The sequence below is a fragment of the Hyla sarda genome, chromosome 2, assembly GCF_029499605.1.
Source record: "Hyla sarda isolate aHylSar1 chromosome 2, aHylSar1.hap1, whole genome shotgun sequence".
Taxonomy (NCBI): domain Eukaryota; kingdom Metazoa; phylum Chordata; class Amphibia; order Anura; family Hylidae; genus Hyla; species Hyla sarda.
The window spans coordinates 104,859,622-104,881,118 of NC_079190.1; the positions used below are offsets into that span (position 1 = coordinate 104,859,622).

The window sequence follows — 21,497 nt, forward strand, 5'->3', positions numbered from 1 at the left end:
CACTGGACCTTTAACCCCTTAAGGACCAAGGGCGTACAGGTACGCCCTTGGTCCTGCTCTCCTGATATAACGCGGGGTTACACAGTAACCCCGCGTCATATCACGGCGGGCCCGGCGTCATCGTGAAGCCGGGACCCGCCTCTAATAGCGCGCAGCGCCGATCGCGGCGCCGCGCTCTATTAACCCTTTAGCCGCGCGCTCAGAGCTGAGCCGCGCGGCTAAAAGCGAAACCGAAAGTGGCCGGCTAGCTCAGTCGGGCTGTTTGGGATAGCCGCGGCTAATCGCGGCATCCCGAATAGCTGACAGGACAGCCTCCTCGCTGTCCGATCGCCGAATGACTGCTCAGTGCCTGAGATCCAGGCATGGGCAGTCATGCGGCAGAATCGTTGATCACTGGTTTCTTATGAGAAACCAGTGAACAATTATAAAGATCAGTGTGTGCAGTGTTATAGGTCCCTATGGGACCTATAATACTGCAAAAAAAAGTGGAAAAAAAAAAGTGAATAAAGATCATTTAACTCCTCCCCTATTAAAAGTTTGAATCACCCCCCTTTTCCAATAAAAAAAACCACAGTGTAAATAAAAATAAACATAAACATATATGGTATCACCGCGTGTGGAAATGTCCGAATTATAAAAATATATCATTAATTAAACCACTCGGTCAATGGCGTGCACGCAAAAAAATTCAAAAGTCCAAAATAGTGCATTTTTGGTCACTTTTTATATAATTTAAAAATGAATAAAAAGCGATCAATAAGTCCTATCAATGCAAAAATGGTACAGTAAAAAAAAAAATAAGCCATCATATGGATTTTTAGGTGCAAAATTGAAAGAGTTATGATTTTTTAAAGGCAAGGAGCAAAAAACGAAAATGCAAAAACGGAAAAACCCCGGTCCTTAAGGGGTTAAATTTCAAAGCATCGGCGCTCGCGCACCCTAAGGGACGGGGACGTGCGCACCGAGGCTGAGACAGAGCAGCAGCAGCAGTGAACATGGGTAAGTGATGGGCAGGGATTTGCATGCGGGCACGTTCCGTAATGCGAATCCCGGCCCTGCGGGTGAGCGGGGACACGGGACTACTGCACTCCCTGCCGGTGAGCGGGGACATGGAACTACTGCGCTCCCGGCCGGGGAGTGGGGACACAGGGCTACTGCGCTCACGGCCGGCGCTAACGGAGCGCAGTATGTAACACGGGGGAAATTTATCAAATACTGTGCAGACGAAAAGTTGCCCATAGCAACCAATCAGATAGTTTCCTTCCTTTTTAAGGGTGCATTCACACCACGTTTTTGCAATACAGTTCCCGTATACGTTTTCAATGTGAAAACCGTACGGAACCGTATTGAAAACCGTATGCATTGACTTTCCATTTAAAACCGTATTCCAAAAGATGCATCAGGTTGTGTCCGTTTTGCATCCTTTACGGTTTTGTCAGTTTTTTTTCCCAGGTAGACTACGGTTTTGGTTATGGGTGAAAAACTGTATTAAACAGTATACTTTTTTTTTTAACATGGGAGTCAATGGAAACCGTACAGAACTGTATGTGCGTACAGTTCCATCCGGTTTTCACCATACGTTTTTTGACCTTTTTTTTCTTGGAATTTCAAATCAAACAAGTGAAACTTTATTGAAAATGGAGTGAAAAGTTAAAAACGTATATGTTTTTTCTTTAAAAACGTATGCAACCGGACATAATTTTTCAAACCGTATATGGTTTTTAACTCTAAATGGGTTGAAATTTGTCCACACGTTTTGATACAGTTTAGTCAGGTTTTGAGGAATCCGGTTTTCATCAAAAACCGGATACGGGAACTGTATTGTAAAAACGTGGTGTGAATGCACCCTAACAAGGCCTCTGCAAAATTAAATAAGCGATCTGATTGGTTGCTATAGGCAACTGGGCAACTTTTCCTCTGCAAAGGTTTTGATAAATCTCCCCCATCTGCTGCTCTCTGTTATAGCATACGCCGGTATCTTGTTTTTGGTGGGATACAGAAAGATACCTTTGATGCTAAAATACAGCATAGACCTAGCCTCAAGCGTAAAAGAAAATGTAGTGTGAACCTTTTTTAATTTTTGGGCTGGATGCTGATGAATGGTTGGGACATACTGCATAAGGGTCGGAACAAACTATGTTTTGGCCCCCGTTAATTGTATCCATTGGCATCCCGCTGAAAATAGGATGTTGACGTATACTGTTTACGGGCGCAGTGGACCCCATTCAATTCTATGGCTGAAAGGAGTCAACTAGTGCCTCCTTTCGGGATGTGTGCGCTATTTCAAAAGCACAACAGCCCCTGTCATGAGTCTGCTTAAAATAGTGCATATGTCCCAAACGGAGTCACTAGAGCAGTGGTCTTCAACCTGCGGACCTCCAGATGTTTCAAAACTACAACTCCCAGCATGCCCGGACAGCCAATGGCTGTCCGGGCATGCTGGGAGTTGTAGTTTTGCAACATCTGGAGGTCAGTAGGTTGAAGACTACTGCACTAGGGGGTACTCCGTTCAGCAGCAGAAGTGCATAGAGTGCGCTGCTCCCATTAACGTTATGTGTCGCTGTTTTCAGCCGAATAATACTTTTAACAGAGGCCAGAACGTAGTGTGTTCCTACCCTAAACACAGTGTGAACACAACCTAAATTCTCAATGCTGTCTCAGCTTTCATAGGGATAACAGACAGCTGTTTTCAATGAAGCCATGTCACATGACCTTTCCCATAAATCTGTGCAGGAGAGGGCAAAGGGCAGTGCAAAAAAATAAAATCTAACGTCTAAGAATAATGTGTGGGGCAAAGAACAGGTTCATGCAGGTACTCCAGCACCTGAAGGACTTCAGGATAATGTATGACTACAAGAAACGTTTGAGCACATTTACTGACTGGCCCTTCACAGAAAACTGCAAGTGCACCCCTGAGAGTGTAAGTATGGGGCCTAGGTATGCCTAGAGCTGTGGTGGTTGTAGGGGGATTTGTTGGACTGTGGCTGCTGCTTGCATGTGGTGGCCCAGCAGCTTAACAATTTTCACCAGTAATGCCAGTAAATTTGTGCATGGTTTGGCTACTGCATGCGGACATGGTTCTGTCTGCATGTAGCAGCTGCAGTGTTAGGCTGGGTTCACATTACGTTTTCTCCCATACGGGAGCGCATACGGCAGGGGGGGAGCTGAAACCTCGTGCTCCCATATGCCTTTCTATGCGCCTCCATATGTCATTTATTTCAATGAGCCGGCCAGAGTGAAATGTTCGGTCTGGTCGGCTCCTTTTTGTGCCGTATGCGCTTTTACAACTGGACCTAAAACTGTGGTCAACCACAGTTTTAGGTCCGGTTGTAAAAGCGCAAAAAGGAGCTGACCGGACCGAACGTTTCACTCTGGCCGGCTCATTGAAATGAATTACATACGGGAGCGCATAGAAAGGCATTCGGGAGCGTGAGGTTTCACCCCCCCCCCCTGCCATATGCGCTCCCGTATGGGAGAAAACGTGATGTCAACCTAGCCTTAGAATGTACTTTAATGGAAACTGAAACCTGACTGCTTGCTGTGGTTTTTCTTGTATGGGAATTGCTCTGCTTATTCCCTATTGGGGAGATTTATCAAAACCTGTCCAGAGGAAAAGTTGCTGAGTAACCCATAACAACCAATCAGATCGCTTCTTTCATTTTTGAAAAGGCCTGTGAAAAATGAAAAAAAAAAAACAATTTGGTTGCTATGGGCAACTTTCCCTTCTGACAGATTTTATAAATCTCCCCTACTAGAAATGTAGCTGTTTTGCATAAGTCTCCTTTAACTACATGACTGTGACCAGAGCTATCCATGGGGATGACATACATTTTATATATTTTTTTTTTCTTCCCTCCCCATTGTCTGTGTCATGCATCGGAATTTCCATGCTCGAGTAAACATTTGGAGTCCGCTGCAGCAGAGTCTGGTTTCAATTCAACGAGAAATTCTATTTTCCATATCTGTACAAAGAATGAACATGTTCCTTCTTTGTACGGAATGCATAGCCGTCTGTGCAGCCCTAGCGCTGGCATATTAGACTGGTGCCCTGCTGTTTGCGGAAAGTCCGCACGGAGATTCTCAGTGCGGACATTCTGTCGTGTAAACGCCTAACAGTGTTATTGTGATATTTACCATGGTAAATCTGGATCCATCGACTTGAATAGATCAAATGTAGCAACTGCATTTAGTTAGTTTGTAGCACTATGGTCGGCATTTATCATTGTAGGTGTAAGTGAAGCTTTTTTTTCTACACTTCCATATCATGTGGATTGCAACTCAAAATCAGTAGAAATGTGTAAACCAAAAGGCGCAAATAAACCCTGCTTGCACCTTTTTGTAGACACAAAAGTCTAAAGACAAAGGTCGGCCTATGTGTGTACAGGATTGTGTTGTGTACATTTTTTGTTTTTAGTGGGTCAAGAGTATAGCTGCTTTTGAATCCTGTATGTTCTTTAATATGGAGGTAACCTAGTAACTTTTAAGGTACATTTACACGTTGGCAAACTTGCAATGGAGTTCCCGATGCAGGAAATCTTCTGGGAGTTTTGTAACAACTCCCTTCATTGGGTCCATAGAAAATCGTCAATAATGGTACAAGTGTCCTGTGGTATACATTGGCGAGCTGTTCTGCTGATGAATACCACAAAACATGCATCAGGATTGATGTGAACATGACCTTGTTTTACATCCAGCGAGAAGTTTGCTAAGCAGCAAGCCTGTATTTAATGGGGGGTAAATGTATTCGGTATAAAAACAGGTGGTGGTCTTGCATTTTGCAGCAGATTTGTCTTTCGTCTTGGTCTCTGGCTTTTTACATGTCTGTCTGTTTTAGATGGCCAAAGCTGGCTTCGTGCACTGCCCGACTGAGAATGAGCCTGATGTTGCTTGTTGTTTTTTCTGCCTGAAAGAGCTGGAGGGCTGGGAGCCAGATGATGACCCCTTGTAAGTTTATCAATTTTTATGGTGGATTATTTTAATTGTTTGGGGGGGGGGGAGAGGAGAGGGGAGAGGGGAGAGGGGAGAGGGGCAAGCTCACAAGTACAAGTTCACATGTTATAATGCTATTTTCACATGAGCATAGATTGGATAGAATTTATCATTGCCACAGTATTTGTAAACTATAACCAGGGTTATAACCTGCACAAAATTCCTATAGAGGTAGTTTGACTTGGGACAAATACACTACAGACTTGCTTGTTGCATATCCTCAGCAGTGTAAGGAGCAGGATATGGGTAAAACTAAAAGCGCTATCCCGTTGCCTGACTATCTCCAATACTAATGTCATCAGATTGCCTGATGTTCCATCTTAGACTCATTCACTTGAATAGGACTTCTGGGAGGGGACATGATGCAGTCCGTCTAATGATGTGAATATTTTCAGTAGTCTTGAGCAACTGGATAGCTCTTCTTGTCTCCTGTATTCTGCAGCTTGTCCAAACATATTGGGGGAGATTTATCAAAACCTGTCCAGAGAAAGTTGCTGAGTTGCCCATAACAACCAATCAGATCACTTTAATTCTTCAGAGACCTTTTAAAAAAAAAAAAAAAAAAAAAAGAGAGAAAATTATGAAAGAATCTGGTTGCTATGTGCAACTCAGGTTTTAATCTCCCCATTTAAAGGGGTACTCTGCCCCTAGACATCGTATCCCCTATCCTAAGGATAGGGTATAAGATGTCAGATTGCCGGGGTCCCGCTGCTGGGGACCCCTGGGATCTCTGCTGCGGCACCCCGCTATCATTACTGCACAGAGCAGACTCTCCGTGCGTAATGACCAGCGATACAGTGACAGAGCATTGTGACATCACGGCTCCTCCCCATGACGTCACGGTCCGCCACCTTAATGCAAGTCTATGGGAGGGGGCGTGATGGCCAACATGCCCCTCCCATAGATTTTTATTGAGAGGCCGTCCGTTACATCACGAGGGTGCGGAGCCGTGATGTAACTATGCTCCAGCCCCTGTATTGCCCGTCATTACGCATGGAGCAAGTCTGCTCTGTGCAGTAATGATAGCGGGGGTGCCGCGATAGGGGATAAGATGTCTAGGGGCGGAGTACCCCTTTAAGCTTTAGGAAATGTCACATTGCAGAAAAACTATGCACAAATATAGGCATTGAAGTTGTGATGCCGAGTCTCTGCACACATCTGCTCAGAAAATCTTCAGCAGGTCTAATCTGTGTAAAAGCACCCTTAGCCCCTTAAGGACCAGGCCAATTTTATTTTAGCATTTGTTTTTTCCTCCTCGCCTTCTAAAATCCATAACGCTTATCTAAAGACCCATATAAGGGCTTGTTTTTTGTGTGACCAATTGTACCTTGCAATGACACCATTTTTCCATAAAATGTACATCGGACCCCAAATGTAAATGTTTTCATACTTTACAGTAAAAATGACATGTGTTCTTTATTCTGTGGGTCAATACGATTAAAATACCATGGTTAAATACTTTTCTATTGTACCGCTTAAAAATAATCTCAAACTTTTTGTACAAAATCAGTATGTTTAACCCCTTAAGGACTGAACCCTTTTTTTGCAATTCTGACTACTCACTTTTTGCATTAATAACTCTGGGATGCTTTTACCGATTATTCTGATTCTGAGATTTTGTTTGTTTTTTCGTGACATATTCTACTTTAACACAGTGGTAAATTTTTGTCGTTACTTGCATCCTTTCTTGGTGAAAAATCATAAAATTTCATGAAAATTTAGCATTTTTCTAACTTTGAAACTCTCTGCTTGTACGGAAAATGGATATTCCAAATACATTATATATTGATTAACATACCATATGTCTATTTTATATTTGCATCATAAAGTTGCCATGTTTTTACGTTTGGAAGACATCAGAGGGCTTTAAAGTTCAGCAGCAATTTTCCAATTTTTCACAAAATTTTCAAAATCTGAATTTTTCAGGGACCAGTTCCGTTTTGAAGTGGCTTTGAGGGGTCTTCATATTAGAAATACCCCATAATAAAAACTGTAATAAGTTAATAAAATTGTATTAACCCTTTAGGTGTTTCACAGGAATAGCAGCAAAGTGAAGGAGAAATTTCAAAATATAATTTATATATATATAAATTATTATTCTTTTTTTTTACACTCGCATGTTCTTGTAGACCCAGTTGTTGAAATTTTACAATGGGTAAAAGGAGAGAGAGCCTCCCAATTTTTCTTGAGTAAGCAAATACCTCATATGTGGATGTCAAGTGCTCTGTGGGTGCACTAAAAGGCTCAGAAGGGAAGGGGCAACAATGGGATTTTGGAGAGTGAGTTTTTCTGAAATGGCTTTTGGGGGGAATGTCACATTTAGGAAGCCCCTATGGTGCCAGAACAGAGAAAAAAACATGGCATACTATTTTGGAAAGTACACATCTCAAGGAACGTATCAAGGGGTACAGTGAGCCTTAACACCCCACAGGTGCTTGACAAATTTCCGCTAAAGCTGGATGTGAAAATGAAAAATTAGATTTTGTTATCTAAAATGCTGGTGTTAAGCCCCCCTGCCCCCCCCCCCCCCCCCCCCCCCCCCATTTTTAATTTTCACAAGGGGTAATAGAAGAAATGGAGTTACAAATTTTGGGAGGCTTTTACTCCAGAGTATGGAAATACCCCATATGTGGATGTAAAATGCTCTGCGGGCGAACTACAATGCTCAGAAGAGAAGGAGTGCCATTGAGCTTTTGGTGAGAGAATTTGGTTGAAATAGAAGTGGGAGGCCGTGTGCGTTTACAAGGCCCCCCCGGTGTGCCAGAACAATGGACCCCCCCCCATGTGACCCTATTTTGGAAACTACACCCCTCACAGAATTTAATAAGGGGTGCGGTGAACATTTACACCCCCATGGCGTTTGACAGATCTTTGGCACAGTGGGCTGTGCAAATGAAAAATAAAACTTTTCATTTTCACGGACCACTGTTCCAAAAATCTGTCGGACACCTGTGGGGTGTAAATGCTTACTGTACCCCTTATTACATTAGGTGAGGAGTGTAGTTTCCAAAATGGGGTCACATGTGGGGGGGATGTCCACTGTTCTGGCACTATGGGGGCTTTGTAAACACACAAGGCCTTCAATTTCGGACACATTCTCTTGCCAAAAGCCCTATGGCGCTCCTTCTCTTCTGAGCATTGTAGTTTGCCCGCAGAGCATTTTACATCCACATATGGGGTATGTTCTTATTCAGAAGAAATGGGACTACAAATTATATGAGGCTTTTTTCCTATTCTCCCTTGTGAAAATGAAAAATGTAGGGTAACGCCAGCATTTTAGTGAGAATATTTTTTTATATTTTTTTTTTATTTTCACATCTAACTTTAACAAAAATTTGTCAAACACCTGTGGGGTGTTAGGGCTCACTATACCACTTGTTACATTCCGTGAGGGGTGTAGTTTTCAAAATGTGGTCACATCTGGGTATTTTGCGTTTGTCAGAACCGCTGTAAAATCAGCCACCCCCTGTGCAAATCACCAATTTAGACCTCAAATGTACATTTATCAGTTGATTGCTAATACTGTTCAGTGCTATGCAGTCATCTTCTGCTCTGGTCTGCTCGATCTCAGACCAGAGCAGAAGACCCCAGGAGATGACCAGAGGCAGGTGAGGGGTCCTCCGGCCTCCACTTTAGATGATCGGATCCCCGCGAGCGATCTGATCTTTTAAAACGTGCGCATTGCCATGATCTGTATTGTTCACGGCATCTGAGGGGTTAATGGCGGACATCAGCACAATCGCCACAACCGCAATCACCGGCAGGTCCTGCAGTGCATGACGTGAGCACCGCTCTGATCATCTGGTCATGTACAGGATGTAAATGTGAGTGAAGTACCTCTGCACCAGGACGTACATTTACGTCCGTGGTTGTTTAAAGGGGTACTCTGGAATTTTTTAAAATTATTTTCAAATCAACTGGTTTCAGAGAGTTAAACAGGTTTGTAAATTAATTATATTAAAAATCTTAATCCTTCCAGTACTTATCAGCTGTTGTATAGTTATTTTCTGTCTGACCACAGTGCTCAGGAACTGAATGTCAGGAACTGTCCCAAGTAAAGGCAAATCCCCATAGCAAACCTCTCCTGCTCTGGACAGTTCCTGGTATGAACAGAGGTGTCAGCAGAGAATACTGAAAAGAATGTCCAATGAAGCATACAGCAGCTGAGAAGTACCGGAAGGATTAAGCTTTTTTTTTTTTTTTTTTTTTTTTTTAATATAGAAATAATTTACAAAGCAGTTTTACTTTCTGGCACCAGTTGATTTGAAAATCTGTTTCCACCGGAGTACCCTTTAACCCTTTAATGACCACGGACGTAAATGTACATCCTGGTGTGGTGTTACTTTAGCACACCAGGACGTACATGTACGTCATGTGTATGACCGCGTGTGTTGGAACGGTGCTTGTGTCACACGGCAGGTTCTGGCAGCTAGTTGCAACTAGGGACCCGCTGGTAATGGCCGACAATCGCAATTGCACAGATGTCTGCCATTAACCCCTCAGATGCCGTGATCAGTACAAATCATGGTATCTGCGGCAGTGCGCATGTTAAAATAATGATCAGATCGCCCGCAGTGTTGCTGCGGGGATCCGATCATCTGTAATGGCGGACGGAGGTCCCCTCACCTGCCTTTGTCAGTCTCTCGGTGGCTCCTGGTCGGAGATTGAGCAGACCTGAGCAGAAGACCACCGATAATGCTGATCAGTGCTATGCCCTATGTATAGCACTGAAAAGTATTAGCAATTAAATGATAGTCCCCTATGAGGACATAGTGTGTATACAGAAAACATTTTAGATTACTGATTTTGTACAAACATTTAAATTTTTTTTTATTAGTGGTACAAAAAATACAAAAGTATCTATCTAGCCATGGGTATCATTTTTATCATAATGACCCACAGAATATAGAACACGTCATTTTTACCGTAAAGTGTACAGTGTGAAAACGAAACCCTCAAATGTGCACAACTGTGGTTTTCATATAAATTTACACCCTAAAAAAACGTATATTTTGGGTTCGCCGTACATTTTATGGTAAAATTAGGTTTCATTACAAAGTACAATTGTTCACGCAAAAAACAAGCCCTTATATGGGTCTGTAGATGGAAATATAAGTTATGGATTTTAGAATTTAACAGATTAGTAAATTACTTCTATTAAAAAAATCTTAATCCTTCCAGTACTTATTAGCTGCTGAATGCTACAGAGGAAATTCCTTTCTTTTTGGAACACTGATGACATCACGAGCACAGTGCTCTCTGCTGAAATCTCTGTCCATTTTAGGAACCATGCATAGAAGATGTTTGCTAAGGGCAGCATGGTGGCTCAGTGGTTAGCACTGTTGCCTTGCAGTGCTGGGGACTTGGGTTCAAATCCCACTAAGGACAACAATAAATAAAGCATTATGTCAGCAGAGAGAACTGTACTCGTGATGTCATCAGAGAGCATTCCAAAAAGGAAAGAATTTCCTCTGTTGTATTCAGCAGCTAATAAGTACAGGAAGGATTAAGGATTTACAAATCTGTTAAACTTTCTGGCACCAGTTGATTTTAAAGGGGGGGGGGGGGAAAGGTTTTCCCCAGAGTACCCCTTTAACTTTTAATTAGATCTCATAAAATAACACCAATTAGTGCTCAAAATATCCTCTCACCAAAAAAAGGAAATTATTTAAAACTGACCAGGTTTGTCAGTAATAAAATAGGTTGTTGCCTATAGCAACCTATACATCAGCATTAGATAGATCTCATTAATCGACAAATTCAGACGACTTAAATCACCAACATATATTGCTTCACTTGCCCTGACAGTAGGTATCAATAATTCTTGAGATCGCTATTACTTCAGGTAACAACACAAAACATTTCAGTATGTCACATTATCCAAAAGGTCTATATTAACCTCTTAAACACATCTGTCCCAGAGGTAAGGTAATATAATCATTCAATCCTGTAAATCAGTCATCCATTTAAAGCTGTACGCTCACAAATGTGATCAATATTTAGATGAATGTAGATTTAATAATTATCTCAATTTTGCTCTCAACGCATTTCTATCACAATTATGTGACTTCCTCAGGAGAGATTGATATATACCACTATCAAGTTTATAGTATGCAATATATGATATATATTTTTATATTGTGTGTATATATTTATATTGTGTGTATATATTTATATTTATATTGTGTGTATATATTTATATTTATATTGTGTATATATTTATATTGTGTATATATTTATATTTATATTGTGTTTATATTTATATTGTGTATATATTTATATTTATATTTATATTTTTTATATTTATATTGTGTAAATGTTCTTATTTGGACACAGGCATAAAGGTCAAACAATCCAGCAGGGTCCACGTCTCCTTCATGCAGGTCCGTTCCCCACAGTTTAGTTTCGATTCCTTTAGCCTGGTCAGGATCCTTGGACGGAGCAACACCCGCAGTGGCGGGGAGCCGGCTTGTTTCTGCAGCTTCCTGTGCCTCTGTCACGGGAGGCACAGGAAGCTGCAGAAACAAACAGGGTTGTTTTGCGGGGTTCCCCAGTGGCGGGGATAGGGGATAAGATGTCTAGGGGGTGGAATACCCATTTAAGGGGTTAAAGAGAACGTGTCAGCAAAAAATAACCTATTGTTAAATAAAGTTTCATGTTACCATATTTAAATGAGCACTGTTACTAAACAGGATTTAATATTTGATTCCTTATGCCAAATAACATTTTTATTCTATTTAAAAAAAAGTTTTGTTTGTTAGTTTTTCTGGTGTATATTTCTGGCCACAAGGGGTCATTTTTGGCCAGCACACATTCGTCTGGTCAAAAGCTCAGATTTTGGTCTCCTGCTTTTTAATTGCAGGAGACCAAACTTAGGAAGTGTTTCTCTGCACTGAGCTTGATTGACTGCTGCAATGAGCCTCACTGAAACAGCTGCACAGATAAAAAGCTGAACAGAGCCTTAATGGTAGCACAAGCTGAAAGCTGCTGCACAGAGCTTGAGGTCTTCTATTCATCACAGCGCTGCAACAATGTGGGATCGGAATTGGTCCCCCAGCAGGCTTCAGTGACATCATGCCTGCTGGAAAACACCCACTTTCTTCTGCTGGAAGATTTCACTATGTGAGCATGAAGAAAGGGTGTTAGGAGTAGTTGGGGAACAAAGACTGAGTTAGCTTAGAAAAGTTTACTTAGTGACAGGTACTATTTAAAGATTCTTGGTGATGTATTTTTCAAAAAAAAAAATAAAAATAAAAAAAAAAAAAAATATATATATATATATATATATATATATATATATATATATATATATATATATATATATATATATATTCATTCACCAATAGTGTTGCTCGCGAATATTCGCAATGCAAATTTTATTCGCGAATATCGCATATTTGCGAATATAGCACTATATATTCGTAATTACGAATATTATTTATTTATTTATTTATTTTTTTTTTTTTTTTTTTTTATCACAGTGATCACCCCTCTCTTCTTCCAGCTTGTGTGGTGTAAAGAAGGCTCTAATACTACTGTGTGAGACTGGCGTGCGAATTTTCGCATATGCAAATTTTTGTATATGCAAATTTTTGCATATGCAAAAATAAACCCCGAATATGCGAATTTATGACGAATATTCGCGAAATATCGCGAATTCGAATATGGCCTATGCCGCTCAACACTAATCACCAAGAATCTTTAACCCCTTAACGACGCATGACGTACATTTACGTCCTGCGCCGGCTCCCGCGATATGAAGCGGGATCGCGCCGCGATCCTGCATCATATCGCTTCAGTCCCGGCGCTCATCAAGGGGACCCGCGGCTAATACCACACATCGCCGATCGCGGCGATGTGCGGTATTAACCCTTTAGAAGCAGCGGTCAAAGCTGACCGCCGCTTCTAAAGTGAAACTGAAAGTATCCCGGCTGCTCAGTCGGGCTGTTCGGGACCGCCGCGGTGAAATCGCGGCGTCCCGAACAGCTGATCGGACACCGGGAGGGCCCCTACCTGCCTCCTCGGTGTCCGATCGACGATTGACTGCTCCGTGCCTGAGATCCAGGCAGGAGCAGTCAAGCGCCGATAATGCTGATCACAGGCGTGTTAATACACGCCTGTGATCAGGATGAGAGATCAGTGTATGCAGTGTTATAGGTCCCTATGGGACCTATAACACTGCAAAAAAAAAGTAAAAAAAAGTGTTAATACAGGTCATTTAACCCCTTCCCTAATTCAAGTTTGAATCACCCCCCTTTTCCCATAAAAAAAATTAAAGTGTAAAAAAAATAAAAAAAAAATAAACATGTGGTATCGCCGCGTGCGTAAATGTCCGAACTATAAAAATATATCATTAATTAAACCGCACGGTCAATGGCGTACGCGCAAAAAAATTCCAAAGTCCAAAAAAGCGTATTTTGGTCACTTTTTATACCATGAAAAAAATGAATAAAAAGTGATCAAAAAGTCCGATCAAAACAAAAATCCTACCGATAAAAACTTCAGATCGCGGCACAAAAAATTAGTCCTCATACCGCCCTGTACGTGGAAAAATAAAAAAGTTATAGGGGTCAGAAGATGACATTTTTAAAAGTGTAAATTTTCCTGCATGTAGTTATGACAGAAGTGCGACAAAATCAAACCTATATAAGTAGGGTATCATTTTAACCGTATGGACCTACAGAATAATAAGGTGTAATTTTTAGCGAAATATGCACTGCATAGAAACGGAAGCCCCCAAAAGTTACAAAATGGAGTTTTTTTTTTCGATTTTGTCGCACAATGATTTTTTTTTTTCCATTTCGCCGTGCATTTTTGGGTAAAATGACTAATGTCACTGCAAAGTAGAATTGGCGACGCAAAAAAATAAGCCATAATATGGATTTTTAGGTGGAAAATTGAAAGGGTTATGATTTTTAAAAGGTAAGGAGGAAAAAAACGAAAGTGCAAATACGGAAAAACCCTGAGTCCTTAAGGGGTTAAATAGTGTGTGTGTGTGTGTGTGTATGTATATAATATAATATTTTTTTTTTTCTGGAATCTTTGTTTCCATTCTGACCACTAGGCCTGAAACTAAGGTAAGACTTCCTGTTCTGTACATAAAATTTCCCAGTAATGGCTTCTCATCAGACTGCTATGTTTTGTTCACTGTATCCCTTTTACAATAGCTAAAGATCAACCTTCCTATACTATGACCTATGAAAAGATGAGATTGGCAAGTAACGTCTATTTAATCTAAATAGGACAGGTCATGTCTATTATATATGGTCCAATGGTTTTGTTGTAAAGCATTTCTCAAAATGTTACAATGTCACTAAAATCAGCACATAGAAACAGGTTATTTGGCAACATTCAGGAAAAAATCTAGGTGAAACCTTCTTTAAATGTTCTTGTTTTCTGCAGGACTGAACATTCTAAGCGTTCTGTCACATGTGGTTTCCTGTCCCTGAAGAAGAACACTGATGACCTGACAATGGAAGAGTTTCTGCGGCTGGAAGTTTTTCGCATTAAGACTTTCTATGTAAGGACTTGATTGCGCACACAACCATGGGTCTTATGCTAAGTTTCCACTTTTTTTTTTTTTTTTTTTTTTATACTGCCACTGCAGTTTTTGAGCCAAAGTCAGAAGTGGATCCAGCAGGAAGGGGAAGTAGAAGTCCTTTCTATATATTCCCATTCCCTTTTGAATGTACTTCTGACATTGACTCAAACTGCAGTGATAGGTTTTCAAAAAAAATGCCCAAAAAAAACCCTGTGGAAACGTAGCATTTTAAGCAGTCATCAATAATATGGATATGTAAATATAAGGAATCTCACTGTATTCTTGGTTTTCTTCTAGCGAAAGTTTTCCACAGTTGTTGCTGAGTATCTCGACGAGGAAATGACGGCTACAACCAAGCGCCTGGTGGAATATTTTGCCCATCAGCATCATTGCTCCTTAGAAATTGATCTGGAGCATTAGTTGTTTTAAGTGTTGGAGCTCTGACCCAGATAAAAAGCTGTGACCATTCTGGGCCAGGTTCTAATAAAATTTTATTACTGCAGTAATTTATAAATAAGTTTATTAATAAACATTTTATACAATCTAGGACTTATATTTTTTTTTCAACTTTTACTTGACCCATTGGGCAATTCCCCTCCCCCCCCCCCCCCCCCCCATATGAGTATCAGCAAAAATTGAAGATACCAGTTTTTATTGATGGATAATATGGAAAATGCTCCCAAAAAATAAAAATAAAAAAATTCACTGACATTTCAGCAAATACATGTGAATGGTGAATGCTGAAATGAGGAACCTATTTTATTTTTATTTTTTTTAGAGCATGACTATTTTGAGCATTCATTTTTAAACTTGTTTTTTGCTTTTAGAACATGGAACGATCTAAACCTCAATCAACATAAGGGATACAGATTGTTACTCAATAGATAGCAGTTTATTACAATATTTCCACTAGATGTCGCTGCAACTCTAATTCTTGCCAACAGGAGAAAAGGTTTAAATAGCAAAACTAGTTCCAGTGCTATGGAAAATCCCAGTATCCAATGTTCACGGTTCTTAGTACAGGACTATAATACTGTCCAGCAGATTTGGGACTCTGTGTGTTGAGTAGTTTTTGGGTTCATGATGGCCAAAGTTTGTGTTTTTCCTTAGGTTTCTGTTTCTCATCAATTAGCTATACCTGCTTCCTTTCAGTGGATGAAAACTTTATTTGTATTCGTAGGCTGAAATTCATACAGATGTTTCACAGCAGGCTTGTATCCAGGCTAGGTTATACTATTTTTACCAACCAGGAGCAAAAAGATTTCTTCATAATGATGCAACCTGGATTTTTAAGGGCACATTCAGATATCAGAGTTGCTGTGCAAGAATCCACATCACACTCCAAGGTCATGCTTGCACAAATTCGTAGAGATATATGAAAATCTGTGCAGAGGAAAAGTTGCCCATAGCAACCAATCAGATTGCTTCTGCAATTTTTAAAAAGACCTATGCAAAAATGAAGGAATCTATGTAGTGCTCTGCATTAGTTTTATTAAATGTATGTAGATTTTATTTTACTACTTAAAAAAGTTATAAGTACATGCACCAAAATTAGTATGTTTAAAATTGTCATCTTCTGACCCCTATAACTTTTTTATTCTGCATACGGAGCTATATGAGGGCTCTTTTTTGCGCTATGGTTTATCAGCACCATTTTAGTTGTGATGGACTTTTTGATTGCTTTTTTATTAATGGTATATGAAGCCACCAAAAGTCACAATTTTGGACTTTGGTATTTTAATTTTTTTTACAAGTGTGCCATCGACCGTGCGGTTTAGCTAACCTTATATTTTAATAATTCGGACATCTACACATGTGGCGCATTTACCACTTTAACATTTTTTTTTTTTTTTATAGGGAAGGGGTTAATTGACTTTTCTTCACCACGGATGTACCGATCAGTTCCACTGAGCTACCGGCACCGTTAACCCCACATTTTTTATGCCGCTATCAACTTTGATCGCAGTGTCTAAGGGGCTAATGCAGGGCATTGGCCCGATCGGTGGTGCCCGGCATTAGCTGTGGGTCCGCTTGTAATAAAAAATAAAATAAAAAAAAAGTTTAAACCCTGGTAATCAAACCAATCAAATACTCCTAAGTGTCTCAGGGCAAAACAATGAAAATTTAAATTTTAGGGACAAGTCCCCAAGGACTGCCCTAAACTAGAGACCACTTAACTAAATTATTAAAACTTAACTTTTATTACAACCACTTAATTATAAATTGTGCTTTTGGTACCATAGTGAAAAAATGTTAAAGTACGGTCATCCACTGTGTGACTACAAATGGGTCAATATTTCCAATATGCCTTGTGATCAGTGTCACAGTGGGAAAATCTGGCTCTCACAGACAGTGTTGCCACCGCTGACAAGAAATTCCCACCCAATTAAACTATTGCTTTTGTGTCACTAGGATGCCGTTTTATAAAAACATTATAGCCCCTCCTGCTAATGTAGGTAAAGGAACACACTGATGTCGGGTTACGGATAACTGTCTTTACTGAGCAGGGTACAGAGTAAGAGGATGCAGCGTAATCCCATATGAGCCCTGTTGCCTTGCTGGGACTTGTGGTGCTTTCACTCAATAAATTGATACTGACTTAAAAGAATTGAAGATTAATCCTGGTCGCTAGAGTTCTGTCAAGGTCTTGTAGCGTTCTCTGCCAGGGAATGAACTACCACTATGCAGGCAATCCTTGCAGAATGACCGGATGAGATAGATTTGATCTGGGACTTCCCTTAAAACTTCTCCTCACACCTTTACCACACTTGTGCTCTGCTCTTAACCCCTTATGGACCCTTGACATATGCCTACATCATGGGACCTGGGTAGTTAAGGACCCATGATATACGCGTCTGTCTGTGGGAATTCCGGAATTCAGGTGGGGAGCGGACGGGGGTTACTGCCGAATATCTATCAGCAGGCACCCCGCGCAAATGCCCGGGGGGGGGGGGGGTGGAGAGGGAGGGAAAACATTAGACACCCCCCATGAATTCTCACCGGCGATTTGCGCAATTCCGGGTCTATGGTGACCCGGTAAATAAGGGGGATGGGGTTGTCCAGGATACCCCTGAAGGGATAGGAGTGAGGTGGCAGGGGTGCCACCCCTCCTTTCCCTGCTATTGGTCATCTATAAGCGACTACCAATAGCAGATCGGGGGCGGGGGGGGGGGGGGGGTTAACTCTTGGTTTCCCCGTTCTGCCCACCCGCCAGTGCGAATGTACCCTAACACAAAATAAAGTGTAAAACACTACATATGCACCCCCTTACACTGTTCCCCCCCCCCCCCAAATAAAAAATGAAAAACGTATTGTATGGCAGTGTTTCCAAAACTGAGCCACCAGCTGTTGCAAAAGCCACTGACTGTCCAGGCATGCTGGAAGTTTAGCAACAGCTGGAGGCACCCTGTTTGGGAATCACTGACGTAGAATACCCCATGTCCACCCCTATGCAAGCCCTAATTTATTCCGCAAATGCACATGGCATTCTCTCACTTCGGAGCCCTGTCTTATTTCAAGGAAACAGTTTAGGGCCACATATGGGGTATTTCCGTACTCAGGAGAAAATGCGTTACAAATTTTAGGGGTATTTTTTTTCCTTTTACCCCTTGTGAAAATAAAAAGTATGGGGCAACACGAGCCTGTTAGTGTAAATTTTTTTTTTATTTATTTATTTTTTTACACTAACGGGCTCGTGTTGCCCCATACTTTTTATTTTCACAAGGGGTAAAAGGAAAAAAATACCCCTAAAATTTGTAACGCATTTTCTCCTGAGTATGGAAATACCCCATATGTGGGCGTTAAGTGCCCTGCGGGTGCACAACAAGGCTCAGGAGTGAGAGCACACTAAATTGGTGGTTTGCACAGGGGTGGCTGATTTTACAGCGGTTCTGACATAATTGCAAAAAAAAAAAAAAAAAAAATAATGTGACCCCATTTGGGAAACTACACCCCTCACGGAACGTAACAAGGGGTATAGTGAGCCTTAACACCCCACAGGTGTTTGACAAATTTTTGTTAAAGTTGGATAGGAAAATGAGAAAAATTTCACTAAAATGCTGGTGTTACCCAACATTTTTCATTCTCACAAGGGAAAATAGGAAAAAAACCTCCCAAAATTTGTAACCCCATTTCTTCTGAGTAGGACCATACCCCGTGTGTGACGTGAAGTGCTCTGCGGGCGAACTACAATGCTCAGAAGAGAAGGAGCGATATTGGGCTTTTGAAGAGAAAATTTGTCTGGAATTGAAGGCCACGTGTGTTTACAAAGCCCCCATAGTGCCAGAACAATGGGCTCCACCCCCCCACATGTGACCCCATTTTGGAAACTACACCCCTCATGTAATGTAATAAGGGAGTACAGTGAGCATTTACGCCCCACAGGTGTCTGACATATTTTTGGAACAGTGGTCCATGAAAATGAAAAATTTTCTTTTTCTTTTGCACAGCCCACTGTTCCAAAGATCTGTCAAATGCCAGTGGGGTGTAGCTCATTGCACCCCTTATTAAATTCTGTGAGTGGTGTAGTTTCCAAAATGGGGTCACATGTGAGGGAGTCCACTGTTCTGGCACCACAGGGGGCTTTGTAAACGCACATGGCGTTTTTTTTATCACAAACAAATTCACTCTCCAAAAGCTCAATTGCGCTCCTTCTCTTCTGAGCATTGTAGTTCGCCAGCAGAGCACTTGGCGTCCACACATGGGGTATTTCCATACTCCAAAGAAACGGAGTTCCAAATTTTGGGGGTCATTTTTTCCTCTTACCCCTTGTAAAAATGTAAAATTTGGGGAAAAATCCGCATTTTAGAGATTTTTTTTTTTTCATTTACACGTCCAACTTTAACAAAGTTGTAAAACACCTGTGAGGTGTTAAGGCTCACTGTACCCCTTGTTACATTCCTTGAGGGGTGTTTTTTTCCAAAATAGTAAGCCATGTGGTATTTTTTTTTTGTTGTTGCTGTGCTGGCACCATAGGGGCTTTCTAAATGCGACATGCCCACCAAAAACCATTTCAGATAAATTTGCTTGCCAAATGTGACTCCCTCTCTTCTGAGCATTGTAGTTTGCCAGCAGCGCAGTTGATGTCCACACATGGGGTATTTTCATACTCAGAAGAGTTGGGGTTACAAATTTTGGTGGGCATTTTCTCCCATTACCTTTTGTAAAAATGGTAAATTTGGGAAAAAACTGCACTTTAGTGATTTTTTTTTTTTCATTTACACATCACACTTTAATGAAAAGTTGTCAAACACTTGTGGGATGTTAAGGCTCACTGTATGGCTGTAACAGAGCTGGATATGGATCCTCTACTTGTGTGGTGATGACTCGGACCGTATCAGGGAGGGGAGTCTAAGGTGCTGCTGGTCTTTACTAGAACCCACCGCAAGGCAGGATGGGCTTGCTGCGGCAGGCGACACCCAGGTCGCTACCCTCGAGATGGCTTGACCACACAGGTAACTGGGCAAGGTGAGGTACCGAAGGAGGAAGCTGTAGCGTAGTCAATGTAGCAGAATGTCAAGACAGGCGGCAAAGGTTCGTAGTCAAAAAACGTAGCAGGAAGGTCTGGATACATGGGTATGGCAAAACAGGCCATAGGGAACACTTTCTCTCAGGCAATAGGCACTGAAGATCCGGCAGGGGTGTGTGGGAGGTGCAAAAACTTATAATGTGCTGTCAGGTGCTTTTGCTAAACTTGGGAGTACTGGTCCTTTAAATTTCAAAGCTCCGGCATGCGCTCTAAGGAATGGGGACGCGAGCGCCGGGTCTGAGAGTGCTTCAGGAGCCGGACAAGGTGAGTGAGGGGCCGGCGCTCGCATGCAGGCGTGTCCCGCGATGCGAATCCCGACCCGCCGGCGGTTGGGGACACTGGGACACTGCTCTCACGGATGGTGCTTGTGGCCGGAGCGCAGTGTGTAACAGTACCTCCCCCTTTGGTCTCCCCCTCTTTTTACGGCTCAAGAACCTTTTGAAAAGATCCTGATCTAGGATGTTATCCTGTGGTTCCCAAGACCTCTCCTCTGGTCCAAACCCCTCCCAATCTACAAGAAAGAAACATTTTCATTTGAGTTTGGAGTCCAGAATTTCTTTGACCGTATATACATCCGAATTACCCGAGATGGGAATAGGAGAAATGTCCTTTTTAGAGAAGCGGTTATAGATAACTGGTTTCAAGAGGGAGAAGTGAAAAGAATTTGGAATCCGAAGGGAGGAAGGGAGATGAAGACAATGAGCCACTGGATTTAGGCGTTTCTTGACTTTGTAAGGACCTAAATAGCGTGGACCCAGTTTGTAACAAGGTACTTTGAAGTGGATGTATTTAGATGATAACAACACTTTGTCCCCGGGTGAGTATTCGGGAGGAGGACGCCTTTTCTTGTCGGCTTGAAATTTCATACGGGTCATGGCACAAAAGGGAGAGATGAGTCTTCTTCCAGATGGAGGAGAAGTTCCGTACAAGTTCATCAGCCATAGGGACACCGGAGGGAGACGACAAGGGCAAATGTGGATGAGGATGAAGTCCATAGACTACAAAGAAAGGTGAAGATCCTGAGGATTCAGTATCCTTATGGTTGTACGAAAACTCTGCTCAGGGTAGTAGATCAGCCCAGTCATCTTGGCAGGCAGAAACAAAGTGGCGAAGGTAATCTCCCAAAACCAGATTAACCCTCTCAACTTGACCATTAGATTGGGGATGATAGGCAGAGGAGAAATCCAATTTAACTTGAAGATGTGAAATGAGTGCCCTCCAAAATTTAGAAACAAACTGGACTCCCCTGTCAGAAACAATGTGTCGGTAATCCATGGAGACGGAAGATATGGAAAAGGAACTGTTTAGCGAGTTGAGGTGCAGACGGTAAACCAGGCAAGGACACAAAGTGAGCCATCTTAGAAAATCGGTCCACAACTACCCAGATGACCGTATTGCCGCTAGAAGAAGGAAGGTCTGTAATAAAGTCCATTGCAATGT

At 41.7% G+C, this 21,497-nt stretch overlaps 1 protein-coding gene across 1 annotated transcript; it reads left to right on the forward strand.

Moving 5' to 3' along the window:
• Positions 1-2,720: 2,720 nt before the first annotated feature.
• LOC130357679 (baculoviral IAP repeat-containing protein 5.1-like) lies at positions 2,721-14,997 on the forward strand. Its single transcript, XM_056560407.1, has 4 exons — positions 2,721-2,920; positions 4,835-4,944; positions 14,392-14,509; positions 14,828-14,997. The coding sequence occupies exons 1-4, from the start codon at positions 2,783-2,785 to the stop codon at positions 14,948-14,950; spliced, it is 489 nt and encodes a 162-aa protein (XP_056416382.1). The 5' UTR covers positions 2,721-2,782; the 3' UTR covers positions 14,951-14,997.
• Positions 14,998-21,497: the final 6,500 nt, after the last annotated feature.

Bases quoted from the DNA above. Each gene is read 5' to 3' on its own strand.
- LOC130357679 (XM_056560407.1), top strand. From the start codon at position 2,783: ATGTGTGGGGCAAAGAACAGGTTCATGCAGGTACTCCAGCACCTGAAG. The intron at 2,921-4,834 runs GTAAGTATGGGG...TGTCTGTTTTAG, and splicing joins GCAAGTGCACCCCTGAGAGT to ATGGCCAAAGCTGGCTTCGT. The intron at 14,510-14,827 runs GTAAGGACTTGA...GTTTTCTTCTAG, and splicing joins TTCGCATTAAGACTTTCTAT to CGAAAGTTTTCCACAGTTGT.